The 23,551-nt window shown below is 38.5% G+C and overlaps 1 protein-coding gene across 2 annotated transcripts in view; it reads left to right on the top strand.

Moving 5' to 3' along the window:
• The first annotated feature begins 248 nt into the window (after nucleotides 1–248).
• BLTP2 (bridge-like lipid transfer protein family member 2) overlaps nucleotides 249–23,551 on the top strand; it is a 44,698-nt gene continuing 21,395 nt past the window's right edge. For both annotated transcript variants that reach the window (XM_072430185.1, XM_072430181.1), the window contains exons 1-19: nucleotides 249–430; nucleotides 7,233–7,365; nucleotides 7,815–7,864; nucleotides 8,028–8,190; nucleotides 9,703–9,821; nucleotides 10,864–10,924; nucleotides 11,433–11,646; nucleotides 11,846–11,954; nucleotides 12,051–12,175; nucleotides 12,607–12,674; nucleotides 12,803–12,948; nucleotides 14,672–14,790; nucleotides 15,731–15,894; nucleotides 16,202–16,484; nucleotides 17,944–18,149; nucleotides 18,594–19,686; nucleotides 21,246–21,437; nucleotides 22,814–23,016; nucleotides 23,092–23,210. In XM_072430185.1, coding sequence (XP_072286286.1) covers nucleotides 363–430; nucleotides 7,233–7,365; nucleotides 7,815–7,864; nucleotides 8,028–8,190; nucleotides 9,703–9,821; nucleotides 10,864–10,924; nucleotides 11,433–11,646; nucleotides 11,846–11,954; nucleotides 12,051–12,175; nucleotides 12,607–12,674; nucleotides 12,803–12,948; nucleotides 14,672–14,790; nucleotides 15,731–15,894; nucleotides 16,202–16,484; nucleotides 17,944–18,149; nucleotides 18,594–19,686; nucleotides 21,246–21,437; nucleotides 22,814–23,016; nucleotides 23,092–23,210 — 3,635 coding nt within the window. In that variant the 5' untranslated portion in view covers nucleotides 249–362. The remainder of the gene's footprint in view (nucleotides 431–7,232; nucleotides 7,366–7,814; nucleotides 7,865–8,027; nucleotides 8,191–9,702; nucleotides 9,822–10,863; nucleotides 10,925–11,432; nucleotides 11,647–11,845; nucleotides 11,955–12,050; nucleotides 12,176–12,606; nucleotides 12,675–12,802; nucleotides 12,949–14,671; nucleotides 14,791–15,730; nucleotides 15,895–16,201; nucleotides 16,485–17,943; nucleotides 18,150–18,593; nucleotides 19,687–21,245; nucleotides 21,438–22,813; nucleotides 23,017–23,091; nucleotides 23,211–23,551) is intronic.

Here is a 23,551-nt window from a genome sequence, read left to right as displayed (position 1 = left end):
AGAACCCCCCTCTCTTAGAGTGCCCCACCCCTAGAACAATCCCCCCTCCCCAAGGCCCCCCTTCTTCCCATAAGCCCCCCTATTTTGAATAAAGCTTTGGTCCTATTAGTAATGTGCAGTCAGAGATGAGGTGTGGGAGTGAATAGACATATATTGTCGGTGCTGCATTGTATGGCGGCCCTCACCCCCTCTCCTCAGAGTCCCCCCTCCTTCTCTCCTCAGATCACTCCCCGTCCTCTCACTTCCTGTTCCCGGTACAGCTTCTCCTCCCCCGGCGGAGGCGGGTTTTCTATGCGCTCCCAGGGCTCTGTGAATCGGTCAGGCACCGGTTGGCCGGTGTCCCGGCTGTCCGGGTAGGCACCATGCCGATGGTCTCCGCTCTGCTCCTGGCCGTGCTGCTGCTGGCTGTGTGCGCCGTACTCCTGGGAAGGTGAGTACCGGGGAGCCGGCCTGGGGCTGCTGCCAGGTGGAGCTGTCAGACGTGGCGCTGAGGTGTCACCACACAAAGCACTGCCATGGAGGAAATAGTGCCTGATACCAGTGTTATGTACATTGCCAGGCTGCTGGCACTGCCTGGCACCATAATACCAGGGCCTCCACTATGCCACATAGTAATGCACCCTCACCTCATGTGTTTGTCCTACATCTTGGCACAAATACCAGGTGTGCAAGCATATCTACCCTGTGCCCTACCGCTACCAGTCTCCTCTTGCTGGCACATTGGCATGGCTGTGTTTCTTGGTGCAGGTAGGTGTTTGTATTTCACCTATTTCCATGACGTCCGTCCGTACCATATCACTGCCTCTCTCTATATAACACCGGCCCGGTCTCTGCCTTGTGTTTGTACAGGCCAGGGATTTGTAGTCCAGTGCCATCACCAGCCATCCATAGCTCCTTAAATATACACAGCACCCCGGATCTCCATCTTCCATTCTGCCCATCTGATAAGGAACGACAGGTTGCCTTCTACAGCAGCGGTCACCAACCTGTCAGACCTTACGCCCACTAAATTCATCATTTTAAATCCAGCAGACCAATAATATGAAATAATATAAATACCTTTGTAAAATATTAATCTAATGGTTCCTGACGAGGACTGTGGAGGCTCTGATTCATTGATCAGCTCACGTTAAGTGAAGTATTACTATTGTTACTATTATCATTAGTTGTATTATCTTTGGTATTACTAAAGAAATGCAAAGTATTTGTTTGCTTTTTCTCACTCATTATGGGTTTATTTCATTCCAAACTAAGACCAAACAAGAAATGATAGTTATTAAAGTCAAACTATTTGATGCCATTAAACATTACAGTTAAGAAAATACACAATTCAGGTCATACTTACCTAAAGGAGCTCTTGAGAAATAAACAAATAAAATAAAACAATCTGATGAGAATCAGTATTGGCGGAGCGGGGTGACTGTTGTATTGGTGGTAACAATACTGAAGCGTACGGCTCGGAAAAGGTTCCCTTATACAGTTTAACACTACACTGACGTCATGCTGCGCCTCCCTTGTTTTTCCATCTCTAGTGAATTTAGTGCAATAAAAAGTTGGAAAATTGTTATTCAAAATATAAGAATTTATTAGAAGATTTATTTTTGTTTTATTAATAATAAATAATATTGAAAATAATGTCCAAATTTTTCTGTGCACCACCAAAATTTTAACGTGGACTGGACCACCAGTTTATGACCGCTGTTCTACAGCATAGTCTTCAAATCATGGTGTTCATTTTGGTTCACCACCCTGTTGCACCTCCTTCCCCTATAGATCTGCCTGGCATTGTAACACTGGCATATCCTGCTGTGTGTACATGTACTGTGCAACTTCATCTTATCCAGAAAGCTTTACATATCACATGTTAATAATTTGCAAGAGCAGGGGAATTTTCTACCCAAATAGGACATTTGGCTCCTAACCTTTTTTTTCTTTTCTTATGTGGGGTTCATGTATTCTGCTTATAAATCCCTGGTGATCCTTGCATTTGAAGCAGAACAAAGAATGAACTCACCTGGCTTTTATGGCATTGCTTCCTTGCTGGCCAGCCCGGTGAGGGGTCCCTATCAGCCATTGTTCCCTTCAGCTTGGGCGGTGGAGGGGTTCAGCAGTGACCTGTGATGATCCATAGAAGCACGTGACTAGTCTTTTAGGAATCATTTTGCTGATTGAGTGACAGCCAAACTCTTTTATCTTGTAGTAAAGAAAATGTATAGGCTGCCATTGCTGAGCTTCTGTAGAAGACGCTAACCCTGCTTTATTGTCTCTGTCACATTACATATTTTACCCTCAATCTCTTAGAGCAATGGTCACCATCCAGTGGTCTACGAGAAAATTTTGGTGGTCTCAAGAAAAATTTGGACATTTTCATCTGTCACGGCAAATAAAACTCGGTACTGGTCTCGGGCATAAAATAAAAACATCTCTCCTTGTTGCAGTAATGTCATTGGAGCCAAAAATCCATAAACCTATTTCAAACAAGCAAAATCAAATATCACACAAAATGTGTAATACTTAAATAAGCTTCAATTATTTTGTAATAAATAAACTAATGTATTTATCTTTTTAAAGACCATTCATATTGATGATCAACGGGGTAAAATTATGACTTTAGTGGTCCGTAAGGTTCTAAAGGTTGGCGACTGTTGACTTAGATTGTGTTATTATTCACACTTACTACATGGAACATGCTACATACATTATGGTAATACATTGCCAAGGATCAAAAATGCAAGAAAAGGATGCCAATGCTATGCAGCTTGTGGCAATACAATACTGTGTCTTGTGGCTTTTTTTGATAGCTCATTTATGTGAATGGTAACAAATAGCTTACCAGCACTCCAAGGTGTGAATTAGCTGTTAAATTACAGTCTTTAGCTAGGTTTAGCTTTCTACACTTAAAAGAACAAACCACCTACTACATTCTGTAAGATTATCTTCTGTCTATTGGTTTTTTTATTTTTTTGGTGTTCCTTTATCATCTAAAGTGGCAACCTTGTTAATTGATGTTTTGGTTGTTTTATTTTATTGGTTTCAGTTTGTCATATTTTTTTTCTTTTCCTGTTGAAAATTCTAATAGATACAATTATACAAAAAAAAAATGTGCCGGAACCCAGAAAACTAACATTTTGGGATAGAAAGGTTAACAAAAGCAACTTTTCTCATGTTTTTCCAAGCATACCTTTTCTGTAACCCAGTGTTCCCCAACCTTTTTGGACCTACCGACCCCTTGACTTACGGACTCCAGACCACGAAGAAACATCCCCCAGAATGATGTCATGATGCCAGAACCCGCCCACTTTTCCGTTGCAGGAGTGAGCCTGCGATGTCTCTGGGAGACATGGTCCATGGCTCTGGCCGGTTTACCCCCCCCCCCCCAAGCGGGGTCCTTCCCCTGACACCTGCCAGAGCCGCGGACCACCAAAATTTTCTCGTCCAGAGACACAACCCGCCCACCACCCTGAGCCTGTGATAGATACAGGTGACATGGTCCACGGCTCTGGCCAGTGAGCCCTTCGTGGACCATGGGTTGGGGACTGCTGGTCTCCATGCCCAGGTGACAGACAGCTGTGGCCCAATAGTGGACCTGGGGTTGGGGATCCCTGCTCTTAGTAGCCATTGGTTTGCAGACTACATTGCTATCACCGGTATGTTTTTGCAGTGCAAGTTTCAGGGCTGTAATCCTTGGTGATTCTTCACTTTTTAGCAGGTGACTGGTTTAGGACAAACGGGCATATTTGTTTCCCTGATACTTGATGTACATATTCTTGACATCGCCAGGGCCCCCAACAAGTCATTAGTGCCAATTTACATATTTATATATGGCATTTTTTTCATCATTCGCTTACCCAATTTATAACACAGTACTGATGTTTATTGTAACTGATGATATTTCAGTAATAAGACACTGACATTTGAATAGAAATTCAGTATGGTGAATAGAAATCATTGTATTCATTTTTACAGGACACCAGAATGCTACATTGTCACAGCCAGGAAATATCTTATTGGCATCAGAACACTAAGACATTGGTGCATTCAATGCTTTATGTAAGGGTGGTGCATATGTTATGCGTGCTGCAAATGTTTGACATGATTGATGATCCATTATTGTGTATACCATGGTGTTGTTAACTCAAGTTATTGATGTGTGCTGTTTACATGAAGCTAGTGGCAACCAAGGTCTCTTCTACTGTCATGGAACTCCTAATTGTGTTTCAGAAGCAAGCAGAGTCACCATTACAATAAAATCTATCGTTTATATGTGTTGTTGGGAAGCATTGGGTGTAAGCTTAAATTGTAGGTAATTGGTGAACCTTATAATATCATATCATGACATAATGCACAGATTGAAGGGGTAATTATGACCACATCCATCATCCCAGCTGTTCAATGTACACAACTAACAATACAGCAATTGCATTATTTACAGCCACATACAAGACTTGCGTACTGTCCCTAGGTGGAATTATTTTTATTTTTAAGAGTCTGAGTCATATCTGGACTATTCTACAGTGATTTACCTTGTGTAAACAACAAGCAGTGTACGGTGACAGCTTTTGTTAACAGGAGACACAAAGCCCATTGTGAGAGGACGGGCAGATCCATACTATATAGCAATATATCACCAGAGATATCGCTCAAATCTGGAGCAAACATACCACTTCATGGGTGAAAGACATAAAAATATACATGATGGCTATATATGTCAGGTGCCCAGACTGATTTCCCTTTACATTAGTAGAATGAAAGTTGGAAACAGATTGACCTACATTTTTTCCTATTTTTATCCTTATTATTTCAAAAAGTTTTATGGTTTTTTATATTGGGGTACAGGAATCACATTGGGGGTTAGGGGAGCATAAACATACACAGGTTTATCCCTATTATAAATATGCTGTTGTGTTCTCTGATAGAAGGCAGCATATTTTACCTTTTGTTAGAAATCTTAACACTTTTTATATCGGCTTGACACCCAGTGTACTTAGCTTGTATTTGCTGCCTCATTACGCTGCTTATTTTCACCAGAAGTCGATGTGTGAATTGCTATGCTGCTGTGAACTTTAAAGTTTGTTTTTTGTTTTTTTTGTAACGTCATTCTATTGTTGACCTTTTTTTTGTTACCTTTTATTTTTTGTAATTCCCTTTTGTTATAAAACATACAGATTCTTTAGGTGGTTTCTTTTAGGAGTTCCTATGCCTACTTTTTGCCCCAAAAGGAAGCTAAATACCTTACAAAATACATTTACTGTTAAGGATAAGCTATTTTATTATATGTGAGGATACCCTCTACTGCCTTACATTTTAATTCTGCTAGACTTGCATTAGTGTAACCATTGTATTATTTACAGCTTGTATGCCTCTGCACTGGCGCTACAGATATAGACTAAGCATGAACAAACATGGCATGCCATAATTGCTGCCCACACTGGTATGATTTAATGGGCCTGATTTATTAAAGCTCTTCAAGGCTGGAGAGGATACACTTTCATCAGTGAAGCTGGGTGATCCAACAAACCTGAAATGTAACTAGTCCAACTTTCAAAATATTTGCATAGCATATGACTTAGAAGAAATCCATTCCGGGTTTGCTTGATCACCCAGCTTCACAGATGAAAGTGTATCCTCTCCAGCCCTGGAGAGCTTTGGCCCTGATTTAATAATGTCTTTAGTCCTGGTAGCTCTAAATGAAGATTAGTTGCTGAACAGTGCTCATGTAACATTTGGATACTGTAGACGGTCAGGAAAAAGACATCTCCTGCATTAGTTTAGCTAAGTACTGTTTGTTCCCCCTTCCTGTGAGATTTCAGACAAACTGTTTTGAAAAGCTGAATTCTTATGTAAAGAGATCTCTAATGCGTTTCTTGTTATCAGTCCTGGTCTGAAGACATCTGCTGTCTGTATTGAAGTTGAATTGTTGTAGGGGTTGCCTGCTGATAGCAGTTTGTGTTCTCCTGTGATTACATGAGAGCATTGCTTTATTTAAAAAAATAACCGGTAATAACCTTAATGAGGAACTAAACTCAAAAGTCCCCCAAAACAAAAAAAATGCACTTACCTTTAATCCGGCAGGGCAGTCGATTAGTCTGGAGGTGTTTTCCATCGGGTCCCGCGACGTCCCGGCATCCGTCCTTTGTATTAAAAAATCATCACAACATTCTTAATCGTCAACATACTCCAGTTAATTATTCTCTGAGGTAGCCTGTATCTGTATCTTTACCAATAGAATAGGCCACTCCAACCAATCTTCTCCTAATCCTAGAGGTTGTATATTTATTCCCTGAAATGTTGGTTACAAATCCCCTGATGAAGCCCCTTGTGGGCGAAACGCATCAGGACTAAAACTTACTGTAACATCTCTGCCAAACTTCATCAACAAGCTGGATCTTCTATTTGGTTACAACCTTCTTAATATGTTTTCATATTTTTTGTACAATATAAATCCTATCCTTTAATTGGTTTTTAATTTTTTTGATATAATAAAATGTTTTGTTTTTTTATTATTCACTTAACCAGGTGCCTCAAAAAGAGCCTTCAATCTTTTCTTCTTCTTCTGTATGTCTTTTATTTATGGGGAAAAAACTTGCTGATCTCACTGCGCAATTTTTTTCCCTTTTCACGAAAAGGCTCTGCGCATGCCCAGAAGGAGCACCCAAGAGCCTCCCGAGATGTGTGACGTTGGTATAGCAGGAGGCTCTGCGCTCCTATTCATTCTCGATTGCCAAGGCGATCGAAAATTAGGGGGCAGTGCTGCACTCTTTTTTTTAAAGGGTGTTGCACTAAATAAACAGAATTTTTAGAATTTTTAACTTGCATTAAAAGCTTGTCTACCCTTTTATGTAAAGTGAAAATCAAATTTCTAGACTATCATTTTGTTTCTTTGGTTTCAATTCTTACTAAATCACTAATCTAGACTTGTAATGCAACAAGTGAACTTATAAATATTCATCTTCATCCCTATTTTCTGGGTTAAAGACCCCAAAAGCATTGATGCAAGAAGCATGATAGCAAAGCAACTTTCCTTTTCATAAGCAAGCCAGCAATGGCAGCAAAGAAGTGGAATCCTGGACCCGACTTCTGGTAACAGTGAATGGAAACATGCTTAGGATAAATTAATCACTCTATATGTACATAGCCAAAATTCTCTATAAAAAAGTAAGGGGTAAAGTCTCGATAGACTACGTACGTGATCTTTTCACTTCATTGTGTTTTCACTATTACATTTATTTCAGATGGCTGCTTTATCGCCTGGCAACGAGCTGGTGTCAGAGAAAACTTGGAGCCGAATTAAGAATCGGGAGTCTGGGATTCTTGTGGTTCCAGAATATCAGTTTGAAATTTGGAAAGCAGCAGCAACAAACCTTGGTGAGCATGTGATATGCTTCCTGTGAAGAGAGCTGGACAGGAACTGCTCTTCCTATGTTCCCTTTACATCCCCTTGGGTGAAAGAATATTCAGTAAATAAGGAAAATCACTTTTGAACATGTCTTAACTTTTTCCTGTTTCCTGATATCTTGACTTTGGCATGGTATTTAATGGAACAGGTCACAAATCAGCTTTGTTCTCCAAACAAAACTCCCAAAATATGTCTGTTTCCAAAGCTAGCTAGGTGGCTAATCTGTAAATGAGCTGATTTCCTTAACTAGACATACAGAATATTATGTTGCCTGTACCCATATCTCATATCTAAAAGTAAGCACGCCTATTAAAGCATTTTGAGATATTAGCAAAATGAAAAATGTTACTGTTGACTGTTCATTCATGAAGCACTGTAAATTAAACTTTAATGTAATTTTTTTCTTTGTTTCTCAAAGGAAATTGATAGTATCTGGGTGTCTAGCAAACTACTGAATCATGAGTTAAAGTGAGTACTTTTTCTATTTTAGTCTTGTATGTCCACTTGTGTCCCCTTTGGGCAAAAATACTCATTTTGCTTATATCTTTGTTGCATGTGAAATGTGTTGCTTTCTTCTAGTCAGTGGTTTCAACACGTATTATAACGCTAATGTTTTTTTCATTTCTTTTAGGCACTACTTTGCCCTGTGTTTTGGCGAGGTTCGTATTCGAACAGACCTTCAAGGATTATCACTGCCTCTCCATAGTGCACCCAGTGCCCCTTCAGAGGCTGCCCCAGGTGGAAATGGGGACAGAACAGCAATTAGCCCATCGATGCTAAAAGTCTTATCGCAAGTATGTTCATTTATAATTCTAATTCTGGTTAGCTGTAATGTGTTCCTTGTTCTTGGCTGATGGTTTAGGTTAGGTTCACATTGGCCGTGAGGTTACCGTCCCTTTATTACTTCATCATGCCAAGCCCATTGCCTCTGCTGAAGCTCCATGGGGAATAAATAGGGGTGGCAGTAGGTAGTACTAATACCACTCACTGATTTCAGCTGTCAAATGAGCAGATTCTGCTTTTTTTTACCTCTTTACATAGACATTGTTTAACAATTTGGATAGGGTCTTTGTGATGAGTGCTTCCATCACTGAGAAATTCTCCCTGGTGCCCAGCTCTTGATCTGTTGCTTTAAGTGCCTGGGGGTGTGCAGGTAGAAATTAGATTCTAATAAGGAAGATGATGAGAATTACAAGAATAATTTCTATCTAGCCTGTCTCACCCAGCAGGCCTTTCCCCACTGCTGAGAATTTATTACAAAAACTACCCTTGATTAGAGCAATTTTCTCTTCCCTTACCCGAGAAAGCTTATCTAGTAAAGCATACATGTCGCATCTAGAACAGAAATGTAAAAGTGCAATGAGCATCTGTATTGCCAGAAAATTGATGGTAAGGATTGTATTTTCTTGCAATTCATACCATTGGTGCTGAAATAACAAATTTTATGTCTAGTAGATTATGGCTGCTTCTTTTCCTCTACACCACCAAATGTGTCAGAAAAAGTATTGATTTTAAACACATTTCTAAGAAAATGTATTAATGGGTTATATCTGACATAGGGCGTTAATTTATTCTTTCTATCCTTTATAATATATAATATGCAAGTTCTACTTCTACTTTTACTTTGCCACTGTGCAATTCTGCCTTTGTTAGTCCAGTCCTGGAGAGATCCAATCTCCAGTATACACACATCAGTCTTGCCTTAACATATGCTTCCTGCCACATATTTGTAATATTAGGTCAGCTCTGTTCATTCCTATCTTTTTGTAATTTTAGCTACAGTTTTAGAATATCTTCAGAACCTAATGATACCTATTTCTGGCTGAGGCAAACAAGCAGCTGCAAAGACCCTATCACTGGAATCTCTAGAAGATGTTGGGAGGCTGGGGAGTAATTGAACATTTTTGAATCTTCTATACCTAAAATATGAGTTCTGGATGAATTCAAGCTTTAAAGGTGTAAAATTTTTATCAAAGATACAAAACAAATTATTAAAGTTTCAAATTTGATGTAAGCTGGGGCAAAAACCACAAAATGATGATTTAGACCTTTGTTGATCCATTGTGATTGTCATACTCTGGGGAAAACATTGTCTTATAAAGGAGATAGCAAATATTGCTTAATAAATATGTAAAAACTAGTAAACATTGTGAATATATACTGTATATTTTCTGTGTGCAAACTGATGTTTGGTGTTCAAAACACAAATTACTAAATTATAGTGATTGATTTAGAAAAAAGAAAAACGCAGAAATGTAATTTATATTTCATCATTATTGATTTGTATCTGTCTTGCATTCCTGCAGTTGCTGTCAATACATCTGGACTCTGTGAATGTTATGGTTCTCAATGTGGCCGAGTCTGAATCTTTGTTGCATGTCACATTTTCGAAGATAAATTTAATACTGGACAGTGACGGGAAAAAGTAAGCACATACTCTTCTCTCCTGAGATTAAAATATGACCATATACAGTACCTGACACATTTTTTAGTGTTTCATGTATTGCAAAAATCTGAAAGGAATGTAGCCTTGATTGATCTTTATCAATCAATAATGTTTATAGAATTTCCTCTCCAAGACACAATGAATGCATAGTTTTGGAAGGTTGGTTCACTGTAACTCAAATCATTGCAGTGAAAGCCTGTACAGAAATGGGTACATCTGTGTTTTCTACCTTACTGATTGTTGTCTTAATCAGACAGAAATTACAGCATATGACCAAATTGCCAAAAACTGGAACATTTTTGTCAAGATTAGGAGATTATCCAGAAAGATTAGCCAGTTTTAAAGTACATGTGAACACATTCACTAAAATCCCACATAATCTTTAACATGTTATTGCAATTTCAAATTTCATTTTTTTAATTAAATTAATACCTGGTAGTCCAAATATGAAGGACCTTGTTTGGACAATTTGTGTAATAGGATGGTGATCATCAGGAAGTCTGTCTGAAATGATGGGATACTGCTGTTGAGGGCAAATATATAATATATCGAAAAAGCAAGGGAAAGATTCAAAAACCGATAACATATGTAAAAACAGTGTTTTAAGACGGAAAACATAGAAATTATATGTACACACTGTCATTTACCAGTTAGGGTTTAAAGCGTACCTACACTCAAAAACATTCAGTAATCACTGAGTGATTATTGCAAACTTAATGATGCCATATAAATTATTTATAAAGCATCAAATAATTTTCCAATTGTTGACATTTTTTTTTAAGGATTTAAAAAAAAAAAGTTAGTCAGCTGTTTCCTAAGTATTGATTTACCCAGAAGCATAATACCCTATAGCAAACAATTGAATTCTAAAATAATTTTTTTTTTTTTTTTTTTACTTGTCCAGTGCAGATATAATTATTGGGAAGTACTGATGGTACTTGTTACAATTATTTGTCGATAATTGAGTCAAACTGTGCAGATGGTGCATGTATACAATAATTATTTTCTTTTTGTTTTTCAGGATAGACTTCACACTGAGCCTTAATCAACTAACCAGCAAATTACTAAAGAGCAGTAAGCAGGTAAGGAGTTTATCAAAGGAACTTTAAGGTACCTCTTAATCAATAATGCGTGATTTAACAAAGTGGGAAGCAGTTTTATTCCAAGGCAAACAGGCTTATAAAATTGGAGACTGCAAGTTTTTTAGTTACCGGAAAAATGGTAACTCAATTTACTCCAATCCTACTGATTGCGACCTGGTAAATGTGTTATTCTCTGCAAGTGGTGATCAGACTAAAAAGTGGCCATCTCTTTAACTTGTCATTTTTAAAAAAAAAAAAAAAGCGTAAATGAAACTGGCCTTACTTGTGTACATATAAAAGAACATTTAGATAAAAAACACTGTCCAGTACATTTTCAACATAGGTCTTGTTTTATTGAAGACATGTTTGTATGGTGGGTAAAGCCATTAAGATGACATTTGTTTTTACCCATATACAAACTTCACATTTAGGACATTTTCAATGCATAGTTTTATATTTCGATCTTGTTTTGTAAAAAAAAAATAATGTTTGTTTGGTGTCGCTGCAGGATGAAGCCTGTCTTGCAGAGTTGTCCTTGGCTCTTTCACTGAAGTGCAGCATTAGAGAAAAGAGCTTGCGTGCAGTCAGTCTGGGAGTACGCAGCTTACATGCAGAAGTGCATGAAAGTCTCTTTAACAGTGACCTGCTGCAGAAAAAGCTGGTTTCAGCAGTGCAAAGCAACATTGAAGAGACCAGTAACATTGAGGAACTGGCAAATGCAGGTTGGTACTAGGGATTAAGGATGGCACTGAAACATTGTAACTAGGCACTGTGCAGAAGTTTTTTGTTACAGTCAGTTTGGCATTTTGTTGATAATACAAAACTGTCCACTAAAGAATTCTCTTAAATTTAGATACATAGTTATCTGGGGAATGCAGTTATTTCTTATTTTATTTATTTTATCATTTTTTTTCCTTGCAGAAGATCCTGTACCTCCCAAGTGGTTGCAGCTAGTTGAGCGGCTTCCTTGTAAGCTAGATGTGAGATTTGAGAACAGTACTGTAGTCCTTTCTATGAACAGTCAACAGAGGTAAAAACTCAAGAATTGTGTTAAATAAAAATTTTTAGGACTAATGTTTGGTGCAGTGTATATTGACTTCAGTGACAATGCTGTGCTTACTCCCAGGCACCTAAACTGGACGTTAAAACTCCTCCATTATTCTTATATACGTGAGGAGGATCAGCTGCCTATGAGGAAGTTCATTGGCACTTCAGAACTGGCTCAAATGACCTCTGAACTTCTAGTGGAAGGTAAGGGAGTTTAATTATTGGAAATTTTGTGTAATATTTGTAGTGGACATTTTAACATGGCACTATGAAATTTAAAAATATAAGGATTTCTTGTGCTTGTCAAAACATACGCTCTACCGGATTTCTAGAATAAATGTAAACATAACTGTTACCTTAAACTCTGTATTCACCCTCTCTCTGGTTATCCCTGTCTAGCCTTGTATCCTTATTTAATGTATGCTAGAAATAATAATAAAAAAATAAAACAAAAAAACACCTATTCGATGTTAAAGCATGTAAAAAAAATTTGGTTATTCAGAGTGTATTCATATTGCTGCTTCACTGAATCAGAAAAGAAAATATTGTGTAACAAAATGTGGTAATATTATGGGAGTAGGGTTTACCTATGTAAGGTAATACTGTACCATAATATTTCTCTGATTTCTTTCCAGATGGTCTGCTGTTGTCTCAGAGCCGACAGAGAATTGTCTGCTTAAACCACTTTAAAGTCAATGTACAGGTGAGGGGCTAGATGCTTCTAACTTATTTTTGGTATCTGATTTTGATGAACAGTATGTCACCATAACGGCTTTTTTGGTGTCTAGAGTGCCAGCATTTGTGTTATTTCTTACTCTCTCATCATATCAGGTCACGTCTATCGATATTCAGAGCAACCTTTCTCTCAATACTTGCATCATTCATTACCGTCACCAGGAGTTTTCTCATTGGTTCGGTTTGCTGGCGCTGGATCGTCAGTTACACAATGACGCAAAAACCTCAACCAAAAACAATCGGTAAGTTTTGCTTAATGTGAAAGCAAAAAATGTGTTTCTACAACTTTTTTTTCACTCAATATTTATTGTTGTTCTTTGTGTTCATGTTTGGTACCAATAACTTTCTTTCACCCATCTTTACGAAAAGATAGATTAATATTTCAATCTAACGAGTCATCCATGTTCTACGAATAAATTACACATTCAATTAGTTGCACAATGCTTACTTTGCTTCTTCCTAGAAGTGAAGATGACGATGTTGTAAACCCTTACTAGTCAAGATAGCAGGTTCCTTTTACAATAAATGCACAACTAACCTGCCCATGCTACCCACAAGTGTGACCATAAAGCAGGCTGCCCAGAGAATGTTTGTTTTCATTTTTACTGTGTCTTACCACAATGCAGTGCCAGGTGCTTGAGCCAGTCAACAGACCTAAGCACTGTCATGTAGAGTAGAGAGAAAGTACATTTCCTTTGTGTACATTTTTTACTTGCCCAGCAAGTCAGAAGTTATTCAGGAATCTCAAGTGGCTAAAGGGGGCCACATGAGTGTGAGTGTGATAAACATTACTACTGACTGCATGGAACATTTCTGCAATATAATTTGATGAAATTAGTTGTGCTCAATTTTCTTTATTTAGGGGGTCTCATGTGTGGCCCCAGAAATCACGAATAACTGCACATAATACTGAGTAAATGTAATGCTATAGAAAACTGTGAAACACAACAGATGTGCAATGAGAGATTGTCTGAGAATGTGAACAATCTATATGAGTTGCTTTAGAATGGAGTCCTAAAACAACTGAAGGTCATAGCCTGCTAGAGAAAATTTCTATCACAGCCCATTTACAAACCAATTCTATCAGGGTTATTTTTTTCTGTAGCACACCTAAATATTACTCTCAGAAAGATTCAAATTAAAAGATTAGAGGGAATAACTCTAAAAAAAGTATGATGGTGTGAAAGGAATAACTCTAAATCATTTAATTATTGGAACCAAGTCAGATAAACACAGACCTCAGTCTGCAAATACTATGAGGTCTGCACAAGTGCCAAAATGCTGCCATTTGGGTATTAGTGGGGGGGGTTAGACGATTCTATATCTGATATTGTATTATTTTCATACTCTGTCATTATTTTTTAATTGATTAGAGGACCTCCTTTATGCCTTTTTACAATTAGGGGTCTGTTTATAAAGTAGTCAAACTGGCATTTTACTAAAATATTCCAGTAGAGAATCTTCCAGGTCTGTGTGTTTCAATTACAAAATCTAATTTTCTAGCAGGGGATATTTCAGTGAATTTCAGATTTGCTGCTTTACAAATAGGGCCCCTAAGTGTTTTCCTTTTATATTATTTTACTCTTTTTTAAAAAAAAAAAATATGCTTTAGTACATTCTTTTCCGATATAAACATATGGAATTTTAAACATTCTGCTTTAAAGAACCATGGCATTTTTGGATGAAAAGCAAATTGGGAAGAATTAGGCTGAAATAGGCAATGTTTACTTTACAAGACTTCTTCATAGCATAGTAACTAGATTTGTCACCTGTTTAGACTGTTGTACAGGAGTCTTTAATTATTGTAATAATAATTAGTATTCTTAATGTTATTTATGTGCTTATACAATTAGACACCTACTATTACCCAGATACAATTTGAGAGAAGATTTCTAATTATTTTTCTAATGAATGTTTCTGGATACAGCAACTTTTATATTTTTCAATGTAAATGTTTCCTTGTAGACCGCTTCCTGTGATATTAGCACCAATAGTTTTCAACTCGAGCATCTCTAATGTCAATGTGTCCGTCCAGCTTGAGGAAGCCCAGCCTTTTGCTGTAGGATTTTCATCTGTGTCACTGGGTAAGTCATTTTGGTCCGATTGGGTTTAGTAGGTTTTGTAATGATGGGAATATTATTTAATGTAATGCCTTCTAAATTCAACTGTTTTTCCAGAAATCTTTATGTGATTGATTAGAAAATGCTTTGATAAAAAAAATCTGCATTTTCAGCAGGTAATGAGTCTTGTTTTTCACCATGGCAGAAATGATTCCTTAATTGGGAAAAGAAATAGGAGTTTGTTGGGGGTTGTTAGAAGTGTCTCTAATTTATTTCTTCATAGCATGCTTGCTATGTTAAAATGTATATTAAAACAGCTTTTTTTTGTTTCTCCTGGTTTACTTTTTGATTTATTTAAGCTCACCCTATATGCTATACCTTGTCTTTTTACTGTTAATGGTATTTTTGTTGTTTTTGCTCCGAGGTTGGTTCAATAACAGTGATGTGTTAAATCAAAACTATACCGAAAAAAATGTAGGCTCATGTCCTCATAATATCTGTGACTTCTCTTGCTAGAATGCTAATGTCCTGGCTGACCTCGTGTAGAGATAGGGATGTCAAACTTGTGTTTGTTGCTTGTTTATTCCTGATCTATGATTCAACCAACCAACCATTTTTCACATGGAGAATGGCTAGTTGCTTCTACCCCCTTCTGTTGTAATATTCACCTTGGGATCTGGCTTTAGCACTTGAGTTTCATTTTTGTACAGCAACAAACAATATGAAGAAACTTAGTTTTACAGTGTGTCGGTACAGCAGCAGTAAACAGAGTTCAGACTCTCAGTAAAATATGGCAGTTCTACTTTATTGTATAGGGGCACAACGAGTACATTATTGCATCAACAGATTAATTTCTACATCAGTGTTTCTTTTTAATTTGGTATTTAAAATGATTTGTACAGCCAAATTAAAAGTATTGTAAGATTTTCGGTTTCCTTACAGTATCTCCACTTACCTGTTCCAGAATTCAAGCACCTACGAACTAAGAATCTACACCAGAGGGCCCTTCTGTCTGTCAGTAACCTGTGTTGGAGAGTGGGGAAAGACTCTCATATCCAGCAGGCCCTTCACCCTCCAAATACTCACATTTGGGGTGAGGCTTGTGTCCTTGACTCCTTTAGCTTACAGGTGAGAGGAAGAATCTAACATACAACTGGGCTTTCTTTATATTTCATTGTTTTGTTACTGTATAGAGCAGCACTAGGAGAAAAAAAGGTAACGATAATATGTGTCCTGTAGAGAAATGTTTTGCAGGTGTTTCATATTTATATATGACCCAGCTAGGTGTCGTGTATGGTTGTGATTGTCCTGTAGAATGTCAAGAGATTATTTACTTCTACCATATAACTTTGGGTAATACTGGGTGCTGTTTTTAAGATGTTGTTATGGCTGTAATAGTACTGATATGTGTTTTGATTCTTGTTACTATTTCTAGGGTAGCTACAACAAATTGCTGGGTGTAGGCATCATGCAGGCAGATACCCTCTTCATAGAATCCACTGTGCAAGGCCTGCAGATAGAATTTTCAGACACCTGTGCAGAATGTCTCTCCCGTGTTCTGAGCCTCATGCCAGTAGCATCTAATCATCCTGTGCCAATTTCACAAGACCCTCTGTCTCCTCCTTCCCCCTGTGACGAAGCCAACAGGCTGGCCGTTCTCTGGAAGGTGGATGTGCGTGTGGAAGACGTGAATTTGTTTACATTGTCCAACTTAGTGGGTAAGTAATTAACATGATTAAAAATGCAAAGGAATGCTTTTGTAATGTCAAAATTTACAATTTACAAGTATCAGTGTTTAGCAAGCACAACTTTCCTACATTTTTACTCAGAAATTGGTGTTTTTCTTGTTCATGTATCATTCAGAGTCATGATGTGTTTCTGGGATTGAGATGTATGTAAATCTCTGCACAGTATCTTTTTATTCTTTGTTTGAATACAGGTTGTCCTAGACACTGGTCCCGATTTATTAAAGCTCTCCAAGACTTTCATCAGTGAAGCTGGGTGATCCAGCAAACCTGGAATATATCTGGTCCAGGATTCAAAACATTTGCTAGCAAATAGCAAATGAATTTTAAAGAAATTCATCCAAGGTTTGCTGCATCACCCAGCTTCACCACTGTGTGTGACCTGCCAATGTAAAAACCCATCACACTTGCACAGCTTAGTACTTGAGCAGCTTGTCACCCTTACCATCCATCTTGCACACTACACAAAGTGATCTTGGTTGCCAAGTGGGTAGACTAAGGCTATTTACACATGTCAGATGATTCTAGTCCTAAAATCGCCTCAGGGCTGTTATCGGAGGAGAATCTGGCATGTGTACAGCGCTTGTCCAACGTATTTCATGGATCTGTCCTGGCGGATCCACGAACAGTGAACGATCGAAATACAACTGAGTAGGGCAGTGGGTTGCTGCTCCATTGTCCCCTCTCTATGGAGCAGAACGGCGCTGTATGTATTGTGAAAAATCCTTTCCAACAACGATTATTGAACGTGTGTACTTAGCCTAAGATGCCACCTCATGCCTTAATGATTACATATTTGTTCCAGTATGCCATCCTTACAATATTGTGTTTGTGTTGAACCTCATGGGGTATTGGACCTTAAGACCATAATAAGAAATATAAATTGCTAGAAAATAGTTTTACCTATAAAAATCGACCCTTAAAAGATGTCCACATTACAGCAAGTCAAGTAAAATTAGAGTAGTTGTGGCTACAGTGATTTTAAAAAACTGAATTGATCCAATTTTATTAGTAATTGTGGTCTGCTTATGTATTGGATACATGGCAAACAGTCATGTCCTATAAGGCAGGTGAATGTTTTTTGTTTTTGTCTTAGCAAGAGAGGTTTTACATAAAGATTAAAGGTAGTACAGTACTTGTCAGGCATATATCTTTTCTTTGCTAGTGAATGAAATGCCTAACTTGGGCAATTAAAGAAAACATATGTTTACATTTTATGTTTTGTTTCCAAACAGCTGCAACTTTTATCACAAAAAGAATCTTGCAAAGTATAAAAATATTTTAGTAATTTTTTATGCATGTACCAGTTTATTCTAAATATGTTTTTCATGTTAAAGGTGATGTTTAGGCAAACCGTTAAGTATCTAATCTGCTAATAATGTACCTTTTTACTCTCCATTCATTGATATGTATAACTACTGTATTGTTTAAGGTGCCTCTCGGGTAAGAATAGACCTGCTTACTCTGGTGGGAAGTGCAGAGAGCTGCAGTCTGAGCCTGCAAGGTGTGGCCTTATCCTTGCTAAAATCCATCACTGAGAAGATGGAACCTTGCTGCAAATCGTTGGATGTTACTGAACCACTGCTCTACTTCTCAATCGTGTCTATGTCTTATTACACTACTATTCAAGCATTAGAGGTAAAAATCCTTTTTTATTAGATCTTATTAGATTTTATTAATCCTACTTTATTAGACAATGTTTGATAATTGACTGATTCACTGCTGTATATTTAAATTCCAAAGATAATGGTAAAAATATAGGGATAAAATTAAAACATCAAGGTACCTGAAAATAGTAAAAGTGAAATGGTTACAGGTGTAGCTTTAAAAAAGACTTATCATTTATTTGTCCTGAACATAAATATAGAAAATGCCATGAGCATAAAAAAATTTGAAAAAGAAAAATGCCATCTATAGATAAAACTATTAACCATTTAGAAATCATATTGTATTGTTGACTGCTCTAAAATTTGTTGCTTTGAGTATTCGCACAATACTAAATATATTATTATGTCGGATCTGTCATATATGAGGTACCCAGATGCTTCTGTTTGTGTAATTATTCATTTGTCTCGGTTACAGGTGCGATGTAGTGAGGAGCTGCTTCTACACTGGAATCCATGGGATCACATGTACTTGTATCAGCACACATTGTCTACCCTGCAGTGCAAAGATCTTCTGTTAACAACTTTAGCCAAAGGTACCAGTCCCATGGAGCCCGCTAAAGCCATTTCTGGAGATTGTTCACCTAAACAAGGTCACACTCCAGTAACAGAGAGCCCAGGTGTTCATCGAAAGGGAATGCAGGTTACTGTGGATCTAAGCTCTGTAAAACTAAGAGCCACTATTACTAAAGACAACTATTTTCTGTTCATGGCACAGAACACTCGGCTCAGTCAGCATGGAGGTTCTATTCAGCTGCGATCTCCTGAGGTTACAGTCAATGCTGATGGGCACAACATCTTTTTTTTCAAAGACATAGATGCACAAAGACTTCCTGAACTGGAAGACATGCTGCTACATCGCAGTCATTTCAACACACTTCTTACAGAAAGGAACCGAGCCTGGGTTCTGTCTCTTAGCAGTGTTTCCATGGAGTTTCCACATCGATATGACTTTTCGCACATACTTGATGAGGCTATAGGGGTGCAGAAGTGGCTTAAAGGACTCCATCGCTCTCCCCGGACTGCACCTGAACCTCTACCACCTGATCTGGTGTTCCGAGTTAAACAGTTCTCTTTTGCATTCTTGGATGATATCTTTGAAGTTAAACTCAGAGACAATTATGAGTTGATGAAGGATGAGAGTAAAGAGAGTGCCAAAAGGTTACGGCTACTTGATGACAAAGTGGCTGCTCTTCGAAAACAGCACGGGGAGTTACTACCAGCCAGGAAAATTGAGGAACTTTATTCATCACTGGAGAAGAAAAACATTGAGATATACATCCAGCGTTCTCATCGCCTTTACAGCAATACCCCAATGAGGAAGTCTTTGCTCACCTGGACCATGTCTGACCTGGAAATCGTAGCCTTGGCTGATGAGTCTCTTCATGGGCCAGACAAGGTGCTGGAGAATATGAAAGACATTGACAGCATAAGCCCCTTTCCCACTGAGGGCTTGCCTTTGGTTATCCAGTGGTGTCGCATGATGAAATGCTCTCTGAAAACATTTTATGGTGAGTGTTGCATCAAGCTGTGCTCTAGCTAGTTTTTTACTCATTACTTTATTAGATCACAAGAGAATGTTGCCAATTCTGATCTCTGTAACATTCAACACCACCCTGCGCTAGAGGAAGAGGACCCAAGATATAACGCGAAACACCTAAAGGGTATGTATGTTAAAGCGGAAGTAAACCCAAAACAAAAAATGACAGTTACCTTCGATCCCGCAGATCAGGCTATCTGTCGGGAGGTTTCTTCCATCGGGTCCCGCGTCGTCTGTCTTCGGCCTGGCACAAAGGGAGCCGACATCATCTCCTTTCTTCTTCCTCGTTCTTCTTCCTACCTCACCTGATCTAGCACTGTTCTTGAAATCGAGTGACTTGGCTCATAAAAAAACCTGTGTGACCTGCATTTTTTTATATTGATGAAAGAGCTCCTTCTGCGCATGCCTGAGATGCTTGGGCATGCGCAAAAGGAGCACCAAAGAGCCTCCCGGGATCTGTGACAAAGGTATCCCGGGAGGGCTCTACACTCCCAATCATTCTTGATTCAATGCATGCATGCTGCACCCTTTTCTTTGTTTAAAAAAGGGTGTGGCACCATAAACAAAATTATTACTTGAAATAAAAGGGTTGTCTACCCTTTTATGTAAAGTAATAATTCTGAGTTTAGGTATGCTTTAAATTTAAAAATAGGATAAAAGTAAAGGGTGCTCCAAGAAAATACAAAAAAAGATTGTCTAATACTAAGTCTGTAATTGATATGATGAGGCTTTAAGCTTTGTGAGGAAAATCAACATTTGTAATAGGGAGCCATACAAGCTCCTTACCTGTCCAACACATTCTCTTTATAGATGAAAATATAGATGGCTTAAGGCAAAGGTCTGCAAACTCCGGCCTTTAGGCCAGATACGGCCTATCCGGTAGTTTGTTCTAGCCTAACACCCCCTGGCTGATCCTGCCTATGCCGGCCGGCAACCCAAGGGTTCGGATTGGCCGTTTTACTGACTGGGATAAGGCCGGAACAAACTACCGTAGCCGCATATGGCTCTTGAGCCTCCTCTTGCTGTGGCTCCCTGAAGGGAATTCCCTATTTACCCCGGCGGCGGAACTGTTAACGCCGGCCGGGGTAAATAGGAAGCATTCCCTTTCCTTCTTATGCATTGCGGAGGACAGGGAATTCCCTTCTGGGGGCGTTCCTGGTGGGGGCGGAGCTATTAGGGCGGGACCCGAGCGAGAGTCTGGCCTAATGTGCTCCTGCCCACCCGTTAAATGGCCTAGTGGCCAAAACAAGTTTGATGACCCCTGGCTTAAGATAAAGGTTGTTAATTTTTTGGATAAACCGTAAAATTTAAAAAATACCTTTCTAAAACTTCTCATTTTTTTTGTTCCTTAGTAAAATGTAACTCTCTTTAATAACTGTTTTGTATTTACAAATTCCAGCATGTAGGTTTTGTGAAAGCCTACACACCTCCTTTTAGCCCTAAATCAAATTGATCTGTAAAGAAAATGAATATCAAAGAATTCCTTGGTAGATGACTATTGATCTTAATTTTTTTATCTATGGATTTTAGTTCGAATTCGGGATTATCCTCGGTATCTTTTTGAAATTCGAGACTGGCATCTTTCGGGCAGACTGCTTGGGGCTGAACAAAGTGGACAAGCCAGTGCAAGGAGAAAACAAGTCGTACATCTGGGAGCTCCCTGGGGGGATTCAGTAGTAGAAAGGAACATGCCACCCCTGAAATTCTTCTATGACTTTCATTGTGAGTAATCTTTTCCAGTATATGGCACAATTTAAAGCCTTCAAATCAATCCAGCTGACAATGTGCAACCATGATTGATGCCTCAGTAACAACCTGAATTAAGCTGGGAAAAATGGTTCAAAATCCCTCCCAGACGGCACATCACATATTCAAAGCAACATATCCTGTATATACTTCTGCACTACCATGTCTTGAAAGCATTTCCCTACACATACACAGAAACCTCCTATTTGAGAACACTATGGATCGTGCAGGCTTGCTTTCATGTTTATACTTGTGAGCATGAAGTAGCTCTGTGTGCTTTTTTATGCTTAATGTATATAAAATACCAAAAACATTGATACTGTGTGTGTGTGTGTGTGTGTGTGTGTGTGTGTGTGTGTGTGTGTGTGTCCATGTGTGATGGGGGGATCCATGGTAAGCAAAGCATCCTGCACAGTACCATTTTCAATCATTCCCACTCTTAGGTCTATACCAAATAAACCCGTGAATCATTCTGTAGTCTTAATAATAACTAAGATGAACTAAATTGGAAATATATATGCTTTTGCAGACAAGGCCTTATAAGATCCAAGATGTGTCTGTTCTAAATGTATCACAGGACTACAGAAATTTACAGTGGTCCTGTGTCCTTACCACTGGAATTGTGCTGAGGACATTGGACCAAAATTATTTGGAAAGATCAACAGGTTTTGTTGCACTTACTGAATAAATTTAACAAAACACTCTTTAGATCCTCAAAATTATTCACAAAACTACATTTCATCATGCAGCTATCACTTTCTATAACAAATTCCCTAGGGCAAATTATATCAGTGTTAGAATAGATCTTGAAGGCCTCCTATCTCAACAATTACACACATCATTGACAGAAATACACATAAAAGTTCCCACTTCTACATAGAAATTTGTATATACAGACATTGTAAGTGTTTTTTTCATGATTGTCATGTTCTTTTGCTAGTACAGGTTGACGATCAAAAATCCGGCAACCTCTGAACCTGAGGTGCGCCGGATTTTCTGAAAGGAATACTTACCTCCACACACAGGCCAGCCTTCCTCTCGCAGCACCCGCGGACATCTGGCACAGTTCCAGGGAGCAGGCAGCAGGGTCGTCTCAATGTGTATTTAGTGTAGCAAGCAAGACCTAACAGCTGTTTCTGTGGAACAGCGCCATCAAAACATTGGTGGCCAAACAGTGTACTACAGTCCCTGTATTGAGAATTGGCTCAGAAATTCATGCCAGGGAAACTGAAGGAACCGCATTATCGATGGCCGGATTTTCGATTTGTCAACCTGTATTTATATAAAATGATGTATGAAGAATCAGAAATATTTGTGTGACTTATATGTATACCCTGCTCTGTTGCTTGCAGCTGACATACAGCTTTACACGATTGTGTGGGGACCATGCTGGGACCCTGCCTGGACCTTGGTGGGCCAGTATGTGGACCTTCTTACCAAAGCTTCTGTGGATCCCAGTGCCTCGTTACCATGGTGGGACAAGAGCAGGTTGCTTCTCCACGGACACTTCAGTATGGACATTGAACAGGCCAATCTTCATCAACTTGCAACTGAGGTATATTTTGGTCCAGTAATGCAGTACTCTGTTCATAATGGTGAAAGGCTAGAATTCTGTTATCTGTTATTGTAGGACCCATATAACACAACGGAGAATATGCACTGGGAATGGAATCGACTGAAGTTTGCTTGGAATCCAGGACAGTTTATCTTTAAAGGAGATCTTGATGTCAATGTACGAACTGCATCTAAGTGAGTGGGGTACAACTGGATTATTTGTTTTCTCTTTGCTAATTTCTAAAATGTGTTTAGTAAACATGACACAACTGAAAGAAAAAAAAGGGCAAGGAGCATACACGTTTACTTTTTATCTGCAATGTGTACACGTATGCAAACTCAAATTTCAAATTGCTCCGAACTAATTATTAAATAAAACTTTACTAACTTTTGGTTGCCAGTTGATCCTATCATAAATCTTGCCACCCGACCATTTCCAGTACTTGTGCTGTGCTGATTTTTTTAGTTACATATTTAATAGCTCTCTCTGAGAATTACAAATCCCTCTCCACTATGTTTTGTAGTCAAACACAGGG

Source organism: Pyxicephalus adspersus, chromosome 1 (assembly GCF_032062135.1).
Source record: "Pyxicephalus adspersus chromosome 1, UCB_Pads_2.0, whole genome shotgun sequence".
Classification (NCBI taxonomy): Eukaryota; Metazoa; Chordata; class Amphibia; order Anura; family Pyxicephalidae; genus Pyxicephalus; species Pyxicephalus adspersus.
This window is presented reverse-complemented; position numbering and strand designations above follow the sequence as displayed.